This window comes from Pistacia vera, unplaced genomic scaffold (assembly GCF_008641045.1).
Source record: "Pistacia vera cultivar Batoury unplaced genomic scaffold, PisVer_v2 Contig1004, whole genome shotgun sequence".
Lineage (NCBI taxonomy): Eukaryota > Viridiplantae > Streptophyta > Magnoliopsida > Sapindales > Anacardiaceae > Pistacia > Pistacia vera.
This window is the reverse complement of record NW_022195033.1, coordinates 69,951-88,754: the sequence shown is the minus strand read 5'-3', so window position 1 is coordinate 88,754 and position 18,804 is coordinate 69,951. Positions and strand designations below refer to the sequence as shown.

At 34.8% G+C, this 18,804-nt stretch overlaps 1 protein-coding gene across 1 annotated transcript; it reads right to left on the bottom strand.

Moving 5' to 3' along the window:
* Nucleotides 1-11,499: 11,499 nt before the first annotated feature.
* On the bottom strand, nt 11,500-17,897 carry LOC116140156 (F-box protein PP2-A15). Its single transcript, XM_031425815.1, has 3 exons — nt 17,336-17,897; nt 17,043-17,161; nt 11,500-12,169 (listed from the first exon to the last, which is right to left on the bottom strand). Exons 1-3 carry the CDS (start codon nt 17,639-17,641, stop codon nt 11,707-11,709), a joined length of 888 nt encoding a protein of 295 aa, XP_031281675.1. The 5' UTR covers nt 17,642-17,897; the 3' UTR covers nt 11,500-11,706.
* Between the last annotated feature and the right edge of the window lie 907 nt (nt 17,898-18,804).

The following is an 18,804-nucleotide window of genomic DNA, read 5'->3' as shown; positions in this document are numbered from 1 at the left end:
CTTTTAGGGTGCAAGGCAACAGTGTCACTGTAAATTTAAGAAGGAGAAGGAAGAGAAGATGGGAGAGTTGTCGGTTAGAAAATGAAGTGAGAAAGAGAAAGGAAAAAAGAGTCTGGTCCCACCTTACTTCACTGACACTGTATGCCTTCATCTTCTCACGCCAACTACTCTCTCTCTCTTTCTCCATCAAAGGAGACAATTTCATGCAACATTTTTTTGTCTTTTTTGTAACAACGGGTTAATGAATTTTGAATCCCTCAGTTTTACTCTAAATTTTTTGATTCATTAAAATCAGCAAGTAACTAAAAACTCTTGTTTTAGAATCAAAAAGTATTGTCTTCAAGTACCTCGGACAGATTTTCTGATTCTAGTTAATCTAAATTATTTATCTCTAATCTTATAAATATCTTACGCAGGATTTATCACATTATTTATATACAACCTGTATTTGGTTTAGTTACAAAGAAGTCTTAACTAACACCAATTTTAATTAAAAGATAATTTTGTAGTTATCAATGTAAAAAAAAGTTGGATTACATTTTTTCTTAACTTTAGATTGGTTTAAGTAATATGTTAGAGTTAATTAGTAATATATAGTTTAAATAAATAAAATTTAATTAGTAATAAAGTAGAGTTGAGTTAGATCAATACATAGGAAGCGACGAGGGATAGTTAAAGAGCTAGAGAAACGATGAGCACATAAAAGCTGCAACCTCTCTTACTTACTGCACCAATAAAGGACATGAAAAAGTAGAGAAGCTAGTTGGGCTCACTACTCGATCCTCATCCTCTTTCTGTTTCTGTTCCCGTTCCTGTTTTTTCACCCTCCTCACTCCGTCTTGTAATTAATTAATTTTCAGAATTGCAGAAGAAGAAAGCTGAATATTTCTCTCTCTCTCTCTCTCTTTGTGTCTGTCTGTACGTGCTTTAGAGGCTGAGGCTGGCTGAGTTGTAATTCAATGGTACGTGATGGAGATAGCTTCCTAGATTGGGCCAACTCTAACTCAGAAAGTGTGTCCACTCAGTGTAGAGAGGAAGAGATTATCTTGTTGTGTATTAAAAAAATTAATTAATTAATTAATAGCATGGCATGGCATGCATGAATGAATGAATATTCAAACATTGAGCCCAAAATATTTATGACAAAAAATGAAACAAAAGTTCTTGCTTTGTGTTTTTGCCTGTAATTAACTAGTTCTTCCTTGTACTGCATGCATTCATTAAACTTTATATTAATTTCTGAATTGTTGATGATACTGATACTGATAGTAACACCTTATATTAAAAGCCAGAATGCTATGAAATATTAATTTAAAAGTTCCTAATTAGGGTAAGTTGTAGACATTTTTATTTTTTATTTTTTTGGAGTGAAGCTTAGTGTTTTGTTATTCATGAATTTGCACCATTAATGAAGTATTATATTTTTCTTTAAAGGTTTTCTTGTTTCTGAAGACAAGAAATTAATATCTCGCATGCATTAATTTTTTTTTTATATATATATATATGTATATTTCGATGACAGAAGGGATGATGATTATCAATGGCACAAAACTTTAAATTCTTGGAGCCATTATTATTAATATTTAAACTAAATATAAACTAATTAAAACAGTAGCTAGCTTTACACAGTGTCCGTTATAAAGGCTTACACAGTGATCATAAATGCTGCCATAGTACATGCCTACATGTACAAGAAAGAAGAAGATGGTTTTGAATTTTTTTAGCTTTAAATTTGACTTTAAATATTTTCTTATAGTTCGTCAAACCTCAATAACCATGCTCTTTAATACCTCTCAATTGGTCAGATCTTTAAGTTAATTATCCTTTCCATTTATGACTTTACAGTTAGATAATTAACTTATATATGCAGGTGTCGTTTTTTCTGATAAAATTATATGATTCATGAAATTAATGCCTGAAATAAGATGATTAATGATATAATAGTAATGGATTAATACCATATGAGATGGGATCTTTTAACTTAGATTTTTTACACAAATTTTCAGTCATGAATTGAATTCAATACAATTCAATGTTGTAAGAGTTGTCAAGGTGAAAATAATAATAATAATAAATAAACTAAACTACTATCAAACTCGTTCACACATCCATTAGATTGCTAAATTTCCCCGATCAGAAATTAATGTTTCAATTTAAGTCGATATTTTAAATTGAAAAATCCTATTTCTATGTTGTATAACTTTAAATTTTATAAGATAGAGTATAAATTTGGACAATTTCTGACTTTTGTGATAAGTTAAATTTTGGGTCATATTACCCATGTTCCTATCGCCATACCCATAAATGTTTTTGTTTAGTACATGGGTGGAAATTGGAATTGTATTCTTGTTTTGTGATGCAATTAATTGAGCCAGTTTCTGTTAGCAATTAACCTAAACTCAAAAGTAATATAAACAACATTCAAATCAAGAGTTAATAACATTAATCCCCTTTAAGTATGATATAGTAAAAAAATCCATTTAAGGTTTCGAAAATAACAAAAATCTATTTATTGTTATGTTTTAAGTGTTAAAATAAACGGTAGGATAATAACTTGATAATATTTACTAACTTATAACAATGTAAATTTAAATGGCTTACTAATAGTTTATTAACTGTAGGAGGATTTCAGTTATTTCAAAAACCTCAAAGGATTTTGTTGTTATATCATAACTCAAGGGGATTAACGTATTAACTCACTAAATTAATTAATTAATTAAATGACTAGTATGTTAAAATTGTAATATCTTAACTTATATATATATACACTACTCCCATTAATAAATGCAACTCCAAAAATATAGGTTGGACCATCACATGGATCCAATTAAGATATGGAGCATCTAATACTATAATACCACAACTTCAATTCTCCCATATTTAATTTTGGGTTTCCAGAAATTAAATTGGACTTGATGAACTGCTTCAAAACCACTTAATTGAGAAACCTGCTTTTATTATGAGACATGGAGCAGCACTGAGGACATAATCTTTTTGCTAAATCTTTTCGATGTTTATTTTTGTTATAACGCGCTGATAACTTCGTATGCCCTAAGAGAAATCTTTTTAGTCTCAGATGTCTTATTAATTTTTAGAAATTACTAAATTAGAAAACCCAAAATAAATTATATTGGCTTTTGGGTTTTCTTTTATATTTGTAATGATTTTTTTGTTTTTTTTGTTTTTACATTTATTAGGGTTTTTATTATATTTGCAGTCATTTTTAAAGGGATTTTGACTTTTTGTTATATTGGCATCAGGATACTTCAATTCAAAAACTGGCGTGAACTAGTACCGACGATATATATTAATTCTGAAGCCAGTTTCTTGTGTCATTGTAGAATCCATTTCCAGTGATAATAATTGAATAAAATCATTTAATAGTTTTCAAAAGTCTTTAGAATGCTTGAAACATAACGGTCTTGCAAAGTGAAGAAATTAACCCTACAAAAGACAGGCATCAAAATTTCTTACTTTAAATTACGGAAACACATCAGGATATGTATGCAAGTATGAAATATACTTAACCAAAACACACGGTTATGATGTTCTCAATGTTTTTTGCAAAACAAACTCTAATTAATATTTGAAAACCAATCAATGATTGTAGCTAAAATTTATTACTTATCTTTACTAATTAACAATCATATATAATCTTATATAACTTGGACCGTCTCTAGTATTGGATCAGTAACATTACTGTCAGAAAACACTGTTGTTTTCCCCATGACATAATTTATCCAAGTGAATTAAAGCTGAGATTAAAAGGAATCTTGATATGGGTACAAATCCAGGGCGGCAAAAAGCTAAAGCAAGAAGATAAAATTAAACTCAAGGTTGAAGAAGAAGATGAAGAACATGGTGCAGTATCAGCTAGCTAGAAGTGGTGGTCCTGAGATAAATTAACTTGGCAAACAAACTTCAACTTCTAACATAGTATAGATAGATTGTAGTAAGAGATTTATCCCCCCGTGGTTTGGGTATAGTATCTCCACTTCTTGGAACTTAAACTACTAGGATATATAAACCCCCTTATTCTAATAGATATTAACATGTGTAAAGGTAAAATAGATAATTCACTCGTACATGTAAGGAAAAAAATGGATAATTTACTCTTTATTCACTCGTTTCTACATAAAAAATATTGTTTCACAGTTAGGATTTGATTGACAACCATTATTTAAGGGGGGCTGTTTCTAGTATTTGAAAAGTCAGGACCTTAACATACTGGACCAGAAGCTGAGGGTCGATTAGTTCTTTCTCTTAGTGTAGTAATTGAAATGAGCATCTAGCTTTAGCTTATTAACGAAGTTATTTTTTTTTTGAGGTATGAGAATGGAGTGGTCCTGGTTGATTAGCTGGTTAGGCAAACGAAAACTTTAAATATTGACCACCTAGCTAAAATTGAAAGGCTTCCAGGTGTAAATTAATATAATGAGTCCCAAACACAGACAGTACTAGTTTCATTTTTTAAGCCTGAGAAAACTACTACTTCAATCTTCATCAAAGATTCCTGCTCAACAGACACCTTCATTTTCTCTACAGGCGGCGCCGATTTGTGGACCATACTCTCTCTATTTCTCTTTTAAAATCAGCCAGCTAAGTTCTTTAATGGCAGTTTCAATCTATAAATGTATTTCAATCCCGTAATGTTCTCAGGACGTGTTTTGTTTTGTAATTAACTTAAAATATCACAATCGTAAATAAGATGAAGACTAATTGATCAATAATCATGTGGAGAAAATACAAGTTAATATCAAATAGTTTAGAGAATGGAGATAATCTAATTGTTACAAGCGTTTAATTTGTATGAATCAAATTATTAATATGAAAGGTGAGTTACAAAGATTTGGAGTGTAGTGCAATAGTTAAAATTTAAGAAAGAGTAGATGTAATTAAAGCAGTCAAAAGAAAGTGAGAAGAGAAAGAATTAATGAGTACTCGGGTAGCCTCTTTAGTTATTTCCTAAACATACAACAAACACTTCAATTCAAATCAATGATCGAGAAGATGCCACTTCACAAATTACATGCTACCACTAAAAGTGGATGCACCTGCCAAAACTTGTTAATAATAATCATAGAAACATGATTTTTTTTTTTTTTAATTTACATATTTATTAGTAATATTAATTACGCCATTAAATTAATTAATTCAGTCCAGGTTTAGGACTTGAACCTACAGAGAAACGTACCATTCATCCATATCCTTAAGCTACTTTTGGGTAATACCATAACCAATTTAGAAGCAGTCTCATTAAGCTTCACTAATTATTAACCAGTTTTCAGAATGTTGATGCGGAATTCCATATCGACATTCTACCATAACCAATTTAGAAGCAGTCTCATTAAACTTCACTAATTATTAGCCAGTTTTCAGAATGTTAATGCGGAATTCCATATCGACTAGAATGTCGAGCTATGAACACGTGTCAACCAGAGGTACTCTTTTGACCTATGAAGGAACCAAGCAAGATGGGAAAGTGATTCCGGGGAATTAGCAAAGGTGAGTGCAAGTAATCAAGATAAGATCGGAGTTGATGGCAACGTTAGCTAACAATGACAATAAAGAGGCAAGCTTTTTAAAGTGGTTCAGTCGAGCAAGAAATCAAGTCTACAACCACCAGTTGTACTCTCAAGATGAGTGATTACAAAGAATTAAAAATAAAGACAGAGTGCTTTCTCTCTCCTCTTCCTCTACTATATTGCGTTTGTTTTTCTCTCTTCCCTTTTTTTCAGGGTTTCAACTATGTATTTATAGGAGTTGTGATGGCAGTCGTTAGTGGGGGTTACATCAACGGAATGATTGTTGTCTGGTCTAACAGATTTTGGGTGATCAAGGGCGTTAGAACATCATTACCCTGAATCACGATTATAGTTGTAATTAACTTGAGTTTGTCGATGAGTAGTCATTTGGTTAGGAGAAGTTGCTGCATGTATTGCACGTGGTGATCATGCAGCTAAGTAGGCCCACCAGGTGTTGAAGTAATCGTCAAAACTTGTTGACATCTGGTCGGTTCGTCGTGAGCTAACATTTGTCCTGAGCGGTCTTTTTTCTCCCACTTCTTTTGCACAGTACCCAAACTAGAATCCTTGTGCTTTCTCTGGGCTTGAGTTGGATTTTTATCTTGCACAACATCTACCCCTTAATTTTTTAAGGTCGTTGCGGGCTTTGAAAACTTAGGCTTCATTGATTCGAGCTAGTTGAATGGGACCCACAAGGGTCTTGTCACCTCTAACGTTTGCATGAGTGAATTGCTTCTTTAGTTTCCAAGCGATCTTCGCTAAACACTTCGATGGTGCATTTAATGCTAGTCTCTTTTCCCCATGTATGCTTTGGGAACTATAAATGGCTGTTTAGGAGACTGTTGAGGTGCCTTCCTTTGGACCTATAAATTACTTCTTTTTTCATCTGGTTTCTTTATCTCATGGCTTATTGTTACTTGCTTTCTTTTCATTGTTCAGGGAATTTCTTGCCTTTTTCGTCGGTTTACCTTTTTCGTTATCGTTTTTGCTCTTATCAATTTTTTTTCCTTCCTTCTTTAATTATGTTTTTAATTGTTGTTCCTTTATCTTAACTTTCCGCTTGTCTTTCTTTATTTTGGTAGATATCTTCTAACTTGTCATCGTCTAACAGGTTCAATGCGTGGCATGCTAGCCAGAGTGGGTTTCTTGGAAGGCATTATCCCTTCGCATGGCGCATAGGGTCGCCGCACTTCGGGCCTTAATTATACAAGAGCTCCCCCTGGAGTCCATAATGAGTGGGCTAGACGTGTTTCTCTTTTCTCTTTGATGATATTGCTTCATCAAGAGGCTTATTCCATCTTTTCAGAATAAGGGGCAGTTCAGATTCGGCTCCAAACGGCCGAGAGGGAGACCAGGAGTTGAAGGAGTGCCTTGCTACATCCCAAGTTGAGTTCACTAGAGAACACCACGAATTGATCCGAGGGATTGATACGAGGGAGTAAAGGATCACTGACGCCTCTCATGAGAGGGCGATGAGTCACCTTGAGGTGTCGTGGTTGCAAGATGCGAATAATGTCCTTCACCGCGAAAAAGAGGAGCTCATGTGGCAGGCCGCCCAACTATAGAGGGCGGAGACCTAGGACTTGTTGTTCCCAACTATAGATTAGGTAGTGGCAAGAGTAAATAATTGTTATTTTATTTTTTTATTTTTTTGACTACTGCCTCTCGACTTTTTGGGCCTTTTGTAAATAAACGTCTTGTATCAATTTTGAGGATTAAAAGAATGAACTTTATTCAAATATGCGTATATGTTTCCTACACCTTTACCTTGTCTTACCTCTTAAAGGTTCGTTGTCTCGTGCTGACTAGTCTGGTCAGAATAGTTTCCTATTTTCGACGTTACTTGTCTCTCAAATCCCAAGTTACCAAAAGTTCGCATTTTGCTAAGTCATCGATGGGGAGCATTGGCTGTGAGCTTGAAGGAAGGTTCGTGCAACGTGGTTTGCATCCCTTCTTTCGTTGTTCGGGAGCTCGAGATTTCCCGAGGTTCATACTTTGTTTTCACAAGCTCAGGGTATTTTGTCGAGGAATAGATAAGATTCTGTTTTGGACTTCTGAAGAGTCGTGTCAATCACATTGAACATGGTGCCATGTGGAATAGTGCACCAATTAATTGATGGCCCACATTGACAGATGACTGCTTTAATTTCTTAAAAGACAGTTACTTTCCCTAGCACCAAATGTCGCCACATGTAGTGGATGGACGATTCGGATGTCTTCCCTTTCGGGTGATCTTTATAAAGGATGTCCTAGATCTGATCTTTCTTATTCGCAGTTTCCATTTCTTGTGTGCTTCTTCTCGGCTATTCTCCTAACTCTCCAATAGTCTTCACTGGCTTTTTAGTGGACTCCTAATGCCTTTTAGGACAATTCTTTGGTAAGCTGCCCCTTTTTCCTTTTATTTAATGATGTTTTGTCGTCTGTTGGCTTAACCCAGTAGTACCTTAAAGCTTGGTTAAGAAATTCCATTCTAAGGTCGCTTAAGAGGTGCCACTAAAGGCTAGTTTTAGCCGTTTTATTTATTTGAGTGACTTGTCTTTATCTTGAGTGAGGGACACTAGGGGCAAATGAGTCAATAGGTCATCTTTTTAGGAGTAAAGACTACTAATAACATTGGATTTTACGTTTCAAGTGCTTTTAACCAAATGGCATGGTTGTAACTAGTGGTAAAGGGTTTGACATGCATCCAATTGGGGGTGCCTCGATTAGCTGGGGCGAGGCTGTAAGGGTTACCATCGTTGTTCCCTCAGTGGTTGAAACGCTTGCTAGAAGTTGGCCCAACGGAGCGGAGGTGGATCCTTTACGGGTGGATGATGGCGTGGCTCTTGCGGCAGTTGTTAAACCACACAATAACTCAACGCATCCTCTTCCTAGTGATGAGCTTGGTTGTATAAAGGAAGAGTTTGGTTTGGTCGGTACCCTCCGTCATGCCAAGGATTGTTCACTCAAGAGCTTGCATGCCAGTTGGGTTGCGACTTTGGAGATCCTTCTATTTAGGGTATCGGTACCTCCGCATAGGTTTATTTCGGTTGTGTTGGAACGTTTTGGCATTGTCCCTCTTCAATTAACGGCGAATTCATACCTATGTATGATTGGTATGTACATTGCCTATAAGAGGAGTGGTATCGACAAGCCTACTATTGATGAGCTCGTAAATGTTTACCCCTTGAAGAAATGTCAAGGGGGGCTTTATTATTTTTCTAAGGCAAAGCATTCTAAGCTTAAGGGGTTGGTCAAAATCTCTAACAAACAAGGTGGTTGGGACTCCGACTACTTCTTGTATGCCTGNGTTGGAACGTTTTGGCATTGTCCCTCTTCAATTAACGGCGAATTCATACCTATGTATGATTGGTATGTACATTGCCTATAAGAGGAGTGGTATCGACAAGCCTACTATTGATGAGCTCGTAAATGTTTACCCCTTGAAGAAATGTCAAGGGGGGCTTTATTATTTTTCTAAGGCAAAGCATTCTAAGCTTAAGGGGTTGGTCAAAATCTCTAACAAACAAGGTGGTTGGGACTCCGACTACTTCTTGTATGCTTGTGAGAGGGGCAGCAATTTTGGTGACTCCCATAGGTGTCAGTTAATTTTTTCTTGTTAATTTTCCCAAAGAGGTTCTTTCAAACAAGTTGTTACCTCCATTTTTTTCCATTGTGCAGGTGATCACAAGTAGTCCTATCTACTTGAGAAGCTCTAACTACGGGTTTTGCATTTTTGCGAGCTATTGGATTCAGATTGGGACATCAAGCAATTGATAACTCTTAAGAATTTAATTGAGTTTAGGTTTTGCCCCCAAAATGCTCGGTTTTCCACCATTTTTTTTGAAGAAGAAAACAAGTGAGTATTTTCCTATTCTTCTTTTTCGTCTTTCAGCAAAAGTCTCATTCACTTTCTAACAGGGGTTCATCCCCTCAAAGATTTTCGTTCCTAAGCCCAACCATTACCCAGAGGGGAAGAAACCATCTGGCTTTTTACCTCAAAGGTCGAGGGCTTCTAGTGAGCCGTCATTAGGGAAGTCATCTTAGGGCCCGCCAAGCTCAGCGAAGTCTTGCCTTGAGGGGGAAAGAAGGAAGGTTGTCTGATTTGCCAAGAGAGGAGAGAGCACAACTACTCGAGGTGCGGTGGCTGGAATTAAAAGAGCATTGAGCAAGCCATGGGTTCTCTGAATCAAGTGAATGTGCATCCTGGTGGTTCTCTCCTTGAAGAAGTGAAATGACCAGTGGAAGGCCGTTAGCGACTTCCTAAATGTTCCCGAGGCCTTCGGTTTTGAGAGTGTCAACCTGATTGGTACCCGGTCTGACTCCTAGTTTTCCTTGTCCGTCGCGCCATTTGTAGCGAGATGTGGTGGTTGGTTTAGTGAACGTGATTTTAGTTGCGTTTAGAGTGGGCTTCGATCGGAGTGTCCAAGCCTTATCCTCCTTTTAGCACCAAAATGTTGATCATAAATTCTATATCGACTAGAATGTCAAATCATAAACACGTATCAACCAGAGATACTTGTTTGACCTAGTAAGGAATCGAGCAAGATAGGTGCGTGATTCCAAGAGCATGATTCCAGGGAATCAGCAACGGTGAGCACGAGTAATCAAGACAAGGTCGAAGTTGATGGCAACGTTAGCTAACAATGGCAATGAAGAGATGAACTTTTTAATGTAGTTCGGCCGAGCAAGAAATCAAACCTCTACATCCACTAGTTGTATTCTCGAGATGAGTGATTACAAAGAATTAAAAATAAAAACAGTGCTTTCTCTATCCTCTTCCTCTTCTATATTGCGTTTGTTTTTCTCTCTCCCCCCTTTTTTTCAGGGTTTCAACTAGGTATTTATAGGAGCTGATGGCAGTCGTTAGTGGGGGTTACATCAACGAAATGATTGTTGTCTGGTCTGACAGATTTTGGGTGATCGAGGGCATCGGAACATCATTACCCTTAATCACGATCATAGTTGTAATTAACTTGAGTTTGTCAGTGAGTAGTCGTTTGGTTAGGGGAAGTTGCTGCATGTATTGCACGTGGTGATCATACAGCTAAATAGGCCTACCAGGTGGACACTTATCCTGAGCGGTATGTTTTTTTCGACTTGTTTTGCACAGTACCCGAACTGGAATTTCTGTGCTTTCTCCGTGCTCGAGCTGGATTTTTATCCCGCACAACACAGAAATCACAACCTTGTGATTTAATTACTTCTTCAGTTATTTAAGTAGAAACTGCTAATATAATATTTTTCTTCCTCTTTCATGTGAAGATAATTCATTCTTTATAAAACTTGTTGGCTTGTTCTTGCACCATATATCCAATACCCATCTGATACACATTGCATAAGTCTACAATACTAAAGAGGACACGTGGTGTGCAAAGAAACTACAAATATTGCAGGCAGAGATGAGTTAACAACTGTCCTTCTGTGAATCATAATTTCAATGATGGAAGTTGATTGAACCAGAGAAGAATGAATAGGATGAATTAAAATTCAAGGTAAATGTTTAATAAGTTTGAGATTGAGACAAGAGTAGTCCTCTTAACTTTTTCTGAACCAACATTATGTGAGAATCCAAGCCCAAATCATCCTTATGAGTCCAGTTAAAAAATTCTATGACATGTATATTCAACTTATAAAAAACATTCTTCATATTTTGTAAAACTGACCACTCAAGTCTCTCTTACGGTGTTATCTTGATTTTCAGAGGTTAAAAGAAGTGATATTGCAAACATATATGTTAATAATATAATAACATTTTTGTCAAAAAGATAACAGCTGATAGCATAACCTGTAAAATGTCATAAAAATCAAGTACAAACCCAAAAGCCTCAAAGCAATGAAGTAAGATAAACATCCATCAGTTATGATCAGGTTCAATGTCATACATGAAATTGATCTACAACACCAGCCACAAGTAAATTATACATAAGATTAACCTCCCGGCAGTTTAAACTTGAGAGATAGAGAAAGAGAATACAGAACTTGCTGTATACCATTAAACAAAAAGAAAATTAAGTGACATGATACTGCTTCCAGTAAAGATTTAAGAATGAACAGTGTTTCATTTGTATCACAACAAAGTTACAAAATGCTTAACAGAAGCACCTACCCCACCCCCCCAAGGGAAAAAAAAAGAGCATATAACCAAAGCCAATGCACAAGTATAATGAAACAAAACTGAATCATAATACACAGGAGTCACCTACTTTAAAAAACCTTTCCTTTTCCGCTCTTTCAAACGACTGGGTATGATAAACACGGAATCTACACAAAGCCCACCTTTAGAGTGTGTGCAATCAATCTGTTTCATTGAAAACCTAACTTCAGTTGCTGGTTCTGAGTCAGTAACGATAAATTCACCAACCTTATACTCTATCCAGCATCCACGCTTATGGTTGCCATTTACATCATCTTGTTCAGTCTCATCTAAACAACACTCACATGATGCTTGCTGACCATCAGAAGTAGACAACTCAAATCGTACAGGCTTTATATCCCAACCGTGGGTGTGCTCAAAATAACACACTCGCCGTCCCAACCTTTTGGAAAATCTTCCAAGATGAAGCCTGAACGACAGAGTATAGACATCAGGAGGAAAATGGAACTTCACTACACCATCTACCTCAAACCACCATATTTGTTGCAAATAGGCCACAACATGAAATCTGAAAAAAAAAAAAAAAGAGCAAATTGCAGGCACACCATCAAAATCTGTAGAACAACTTTGTTAACACAAATATTGACAGATTAATGGAAGATAGCCTGAGAGAGAATACAAGCCTATTTTTCTTTCACCACAGCAAGAAGAATCCAGACAAATGTATTTGCAAGTTTTGTACAAAACTAAGTTAAAAATTTGTGATAAAATTATTGCAAAAGAGCAATTGGACCATATCTTCTCTACTTTTGAGAAGAGTAATTATAAACCAGAAAGGACAGTCAAAATCCAAGCAAATGGAACATATCCACAATCTTAATTTTACATGCTACCATGAGGCCCAAATTACAGAGTGCGAAAAATAAAAAGAATTCCACACTAGCAGGGATCCTTGGGAGACAAACCATGACACCTATCATGATATATCTACTGAGATCAGGAAGTTCAAAGCCGTCAAGTCAAACAGACTGAATGAAAGAGATTAATAGCTTCTACCTTTATAAATAAATTTATAATGGAAGTAGGCAACACATGAGAAAAATATACAATTTCTTCCCATGCCCCTCATTAATCAAAGTTGCCTATTGATGGGAGGTTATAATTTACAATAGATAAATACAATACGACCTTCCAAAAGGATTTAACAATACGATCATAAAGTTTTTAAGTGCTATCATTGCACATTACTATTGGCACTTATTTTGACAAGCCAAAAAAAATGACATTTCAATTGTGCAATCGCCACTGTTGCTGACATAACTAATACCCTTAGAAAGAAACATGGAACATCCTTCAAGAATTATATGCTACCACCAACCCTCCCCCACTTGCTCAAAGAAAAAGGAAAAAAAAAATCATGTTAAAATCAGATATATTCCTACTTTAAAGAATTGAATATCCTAATATGATATCGACATAAAAGAATAGCTTAACTGTTGATTTTGGTTGACGATCTTAATTTAAGCAACAATTACCTAGGTAGAGAATTTGTAGAATATGAAAAAGAGAATTACAAGGTAAAAGAAACAAAAGGATGCAATCTTTCACAGTTATAAGTAGAACATAGACACAAAAGGCAGCTACTATACAGCCTTAAATTTTTAAAGCATCCAATGAAATCCAATAAAGAGAAAGAAGAAAACAAAAGCATCACCAATAACCAAGAGTAAAGTGAACTAAGAACACGAGTCATCAGCAAACACAATGGTTTTGGGTAGCCACAGCTATTGCACTGCAAACAGAGGCACAATATATAAGACTTAGTTAATAAATTTAGAAATGGAATCGCCTCCACACAAATTAGTCCTGCTCTTCCCTACAACATTAGCCTATATACATAACATGGCATAAAAATACCACAAAAGACAATTCAATCTTAAATTCCAATTCTCTACATTCCAAAAAACAAGAAAAATAAGATTTTCACAATTTCAGCCCACATAAGGGACTCAAAAATGGACCCTAGAATCCACCATAAACATGACCTGAATGATAAAACGATTAACAAGGTTTCTTGATCTGAGGATGACCAATTAAATTTTAATCATTATGCAATAAGCTCCAAAGTCATAGCTCTCTTCTACATCATACACTACTAAAGACTTAACAAAGTCTCAGCACAGGAAAACAAATGAATTCAGGTAAGATTTGAGAAACTTTCCCAGCGAAGAAAAGGCATTCAACTTTTACATGATGAAAACACTTTAGTTCATATGTATTGGAAAATCAAGATATAAAATAAAATCTATTTCTTTTTAGCTCAAATTAAAGACAGAAAGTCTTCTAAGACAACATATCTTCCTTGGTAATACAAAAAAATTTATTCACTAATAGAAGAAATCTAAAAGCTAAGTATTCTGTTGATGGAGTGGAACTAAAAATAGATAAATCACAATAAGAACAATAAGAACAATGGTATGAAACTAGACACTCACATAGTCCACACTGCTTAAGAGAAAGTTTCATAGAGAATGAAGAAAATCAGAATTAAGGACAACAAAGGGTTTACATACGATTAGGCCAAACTCGGCTATGTTAAAAGGTTCATGTCAGCATAATTTAATGGGACCTGAGGTCATTACCAACTAACGCGCCATTTGGTCTGGTTAGAAAGAGTTGAGCAAGATTCAACTAGGTCATACTGTATCATANAAAATACCACAAAAGACAATTCAATCTTAAATTCCAATTCTCTACATTCCAAAAAACAAGAAAAATAAGATTTTCACAATTTCAGCCCACATAAGGGACTCAAAAATGGACCCTAGAATCCACCATAAACATGACCTGAATGATAAAACGATTAACAAGGTTTCTTGATCTGAGGATGACCAATTAAATTTTAATCATTATGCAATAAGCTCCAAAGTCATAGCTCTCTTCTACATCATACACTACTAAAGACTTAACAAAGTCTCAGCACAGGAAAACAAATGAATTCAGGTAAGATTTGAGAAACTTTCCCAGCGAAGAAAAGGCATTCAACTTTTACATGATGAAAACACTTTAGTTCATATGTATTGGAAAATCAAGATATAAAATAAAATCTATTTCTTTTTAGCTCAAATTAAAGACAGAAAGTCTTCTAAGACAACATATCTTCCTTGGTAATACAAAAAAATTTATTCACTAATAGAAGAAATCTAAAAGCTAAGTATTCTGTTGATGGAGTGGAACTAAAAATAGATAAATCACAATAAGAACAATAAGAACAATGGTATGAAACTAGACACTCACATAGTCCACACTGCTTAAGAGAAAGTTTCATAGAGAATGAAGAAAATCAGAATTAAGGACAACAAAGGGTTTACATACGATTAGGCCAAACTCGGCTATGTTAAAAGGTTCATGTCAGCATAATTTAATGGGACCTGAGGTCATTACCAGCTAACACGCCATTTGGTCTGGTTAGAAAGAGTTGAGCAAGATTCAACTAGGTCATACTGTATCTAAAGGGGTCACTACCTTGTATTATACACCCAATCCAGCTGGAGAAGGAATGGGTTCCACTTAGCAGACTAAATGAATAAATTTTGGAAACACCACTTGAAGTCACATTCTGAATTTGACCATACATAGTTCACTTTTCTACTCCAGAATCATAAGATAAACTCACTAATTTGAGAAGAAATAAGTACAATAAAAGATTCTCAATCAGTTTCAAGCCTACTATATGCTTCAGGCCTTCAATATGGTAACTTTCAAATAGGATACTCTCCGATATTATTCTCACTCATTCAGTCAGCTTTCTCATATTCAAATTTCTATAGCATGCATATATACAATCTAAGGGTAGATGAGTCAATGCAGTTGTGAGTAAATAAGGGAAACCAAGCAAATAGCTGAGAATAAAGTTTAACGTATATTACACTAAAATTTTGTAGCAACAGAAAGACAGTCTATTTCATGAAACTCGTCAGAAAAGGAGAAGTTGAAGATAACTTAAATGATGAATGACACCAAAAGATAAAAAATGAGGACAAAAAGAGAGAGCTTAAGAATTCGCAGCCACCGTCGCTATCTTTCAGAAGTCAATTCCATTAAGAAGCACAGAAAATGCACTAAACAGGTTCACCTAAAAGAATGGAAATAGTTCCCCAAGTTCAAACACCAACGAAATACAGCTCCTCCAGATTTTTCCACTTTCCAAAAATTTGAAGAGAAGTAAATAAACCCGAAGAGGAATATTTAATGAGCACTATATCTATACCAAATTCAGAGCCGTCAACAACATAAAATCTAAAAGTTGACTCCATAATTCGATTGTAGCTTTACCAATATAAACTAACGCCATTTTTGCTTTTTTGTAGTTTAGATGCCAAATCACTTCATAATTTAGTAAACATGGTTTCAGCTGTACAATGTTTTCATTGCCACATCAAGCTTAGGACACATTAAGNATACACCCAATCCAGCTGGAGAAGGAATGGGTTCCACTTAGCAGACTAAATGAATAAATTTTGGAAACACCACTTGAAGTCACATTCTGAATTTGACAATACATAGTTCACTTTTCTACTCCAGAATGCATAAGATAAACTCACTAATTTGAGAAGAAATAAGTACAATAAAAGATTCTCAATCAGTTTCAAGCCTAATATATGCTTCAGGCCTTCAATATGGTAACTTTCATATAGGATACTCTCCGATATTATTCTCACTCGTTCAGTCAGCTTTCTCATATTCAAATTTCTATAGCATGCATATACACAATCTAAGGGTAGATGAGTCAATGCAGTTGTGAGTAAATAAGGGAAACCAAGCAAATAGCTGAGAATAAAGTTTAACGTATATTACACTAAAATTTTGTAGCAACAGAAAGACAGTCTATTTCATGAAACTCGTCAGAAAAGGAGAAGTTGAAGATAACTTAAATGATGAATGACACCAAAAGATAAAAAATGAGGACAAAAAGAGAGAGCTTAAGAATTCGCAGCCACCGTCGCTATCTTTCAGAAGTCAATTCCATTAAGAAGCACAGAAAATGCACTAAACAGGTTCACCTAAAAGAATGGAAATAGTTCCCCAAGTTCAAACACCAACGAAATACAGCTCCTCCAGATTTTTCCACTTTCCAAAAATTTGAAGAGAAGTAAATAAACCCGAAGAGGAATATTTAATGAGCACTATATCTATACCAAATTCAGAGCCGTCAACAACATAAAATCTAAAAGTTGACTCCATAATTCGATTGTAGCTTTACCAATATAAACTAACGCCATTTTTGCTTTTTTGTAGTTTAGATACTAAATCACTTCATAATTTAGTAAACATGGTTTCAGCTGTACAATGTTTTCATTGCCACATCAAGCTTAGGACACATTAAGCTTAGGACACATTCAATAAACTAAAGCTTGTAATTGTAAGCTTAAACGGATAACCTAGATTCTTCAGTAGCAATCCAATTCCAATATCTGCGATCTTCAATTCCCGTTATGGCCATCGCTTTTGCCGATATTGACATGCAAACTCTTCCCGTAACTCTATCTATCCACACTTCCTGCAAAAATAGAACCAAATTAAATTCACAAAACCCTAATCTTCACCCATTAAAAGAAAACCAAAAAGAACAACATTTTCACAAAACCGCTCATCACAGTGCCAGAACTAACAAACCCAGAAACTCAAAACCCCAAATTTTCCCTGAAACTGTTCCAAAAGAAAAATTCCTAACCTTATTTCCATCCTCAAAGGGAACGGGACGAGAGAGGAGGGCAAAAATGTCTTTTTTAGACAAATTTTGATAGCGTTCAGGAGGCATAAAACAGAGCAGATCTTGATAATTAGGCGGAAGCTTCTTTTCCCAAACAGAGTCGGAAGACGCCGCACCTCGAAAAGCGCGGTTTAATCTGGCGAGATTACAAATCTCTGGTGGAGTCAAGTACAAAAACACGCACGCCACGCAGCTCTCCGGTATGTCCCCCAGTCCCGGACCCATGGTCGCACCGTTATCAGTAAGGTTCGATAGCGACGCGCCCATGATGTCTCTGTTTGTTGTTGTTATTGGAGCTTTAAGTTGGGGTTGTTATGGTTGTCTTTGTGTGTTGTGTGTCGTGTCGTTGGTTTTGTCAAGTCATGATTGTGCTGCTGAAGCGAGACTGAAGTAAGAGGAAGAGAGAGGGTGTTTGGTTAGGGAGAAAGCAAGAGTGCTTCCTCGGACTCGTGTCTCATTTTTTTTCTTTGTTTCTTTTTTCCGGGAAAGTTTTAGAGAAAATGAGGGGTTATCTGGGGTCCAATAGTTGTCTATTGGAAATTAAAAGTCAAGTCCTAGATTTATAATAATAATTATTATTATTATCTCAAGTTCAAAATTTCACAATGAAAATGAAATAATTTTTTATTTAATATGTATTTTGGAAAATATTTTTCATATCTAAAATAAAAATTGAAAGAAAGAGGAAAAAATATTTATAGAATTTAATATATATTCATTTCCGCTATAAATTTTGTTTAATTTAGCATATTTTCAGTTATTTAAATATATTTATGAAGGATGGAATCTTTTGATTTAGAATTTTAATTTTCTTATAAATAATTAAATAGAGTTTCATTAATTAGCAGATATTGTATATGTTATATTTGATAGATTAATAAATAATATCTAGCTAAAATTTATATTTTTAAGTAAATTTTCTTATATATTGTGATTATACTAATTTATAATTTTTTTAGTTTATGGTTTTATATTTAAGAGAAAAAGGCAGTTTAACCTTAGTTGATAATATGAAGTTAAACAGAGTTAGCTTGAAGGGATGTTAGTGATGAATTTTTATAAAACCTAGGACTAGGAATATTGTTTGATTAAATATACTAAAACTAAGAGCTAGTTTAGAATTTCTGTAGCTTTAAATTTAATTACTTTTTACTTAACTTTAAAAATAATCAGTTTTGAAAATGTGTTTTCTAAAAACATTATTTTGGAATTATTTTGACTTTCACAGTTACGTTTGGTGAAAGAGATTTTTAAAGTGTTGTGGGCCTTGTGGTATGTATAATTACCATAGAGGACTTAATTTAATCTTTTTAATATGAATATTAAATTTATCCCAAAATTATATTAACAAATATTTAAAAGCATATAACTCATAAAATAAATTAACAATTTCTCCTAAAGGAAAATAAAAGAAAAAACAGCCTGCCTGC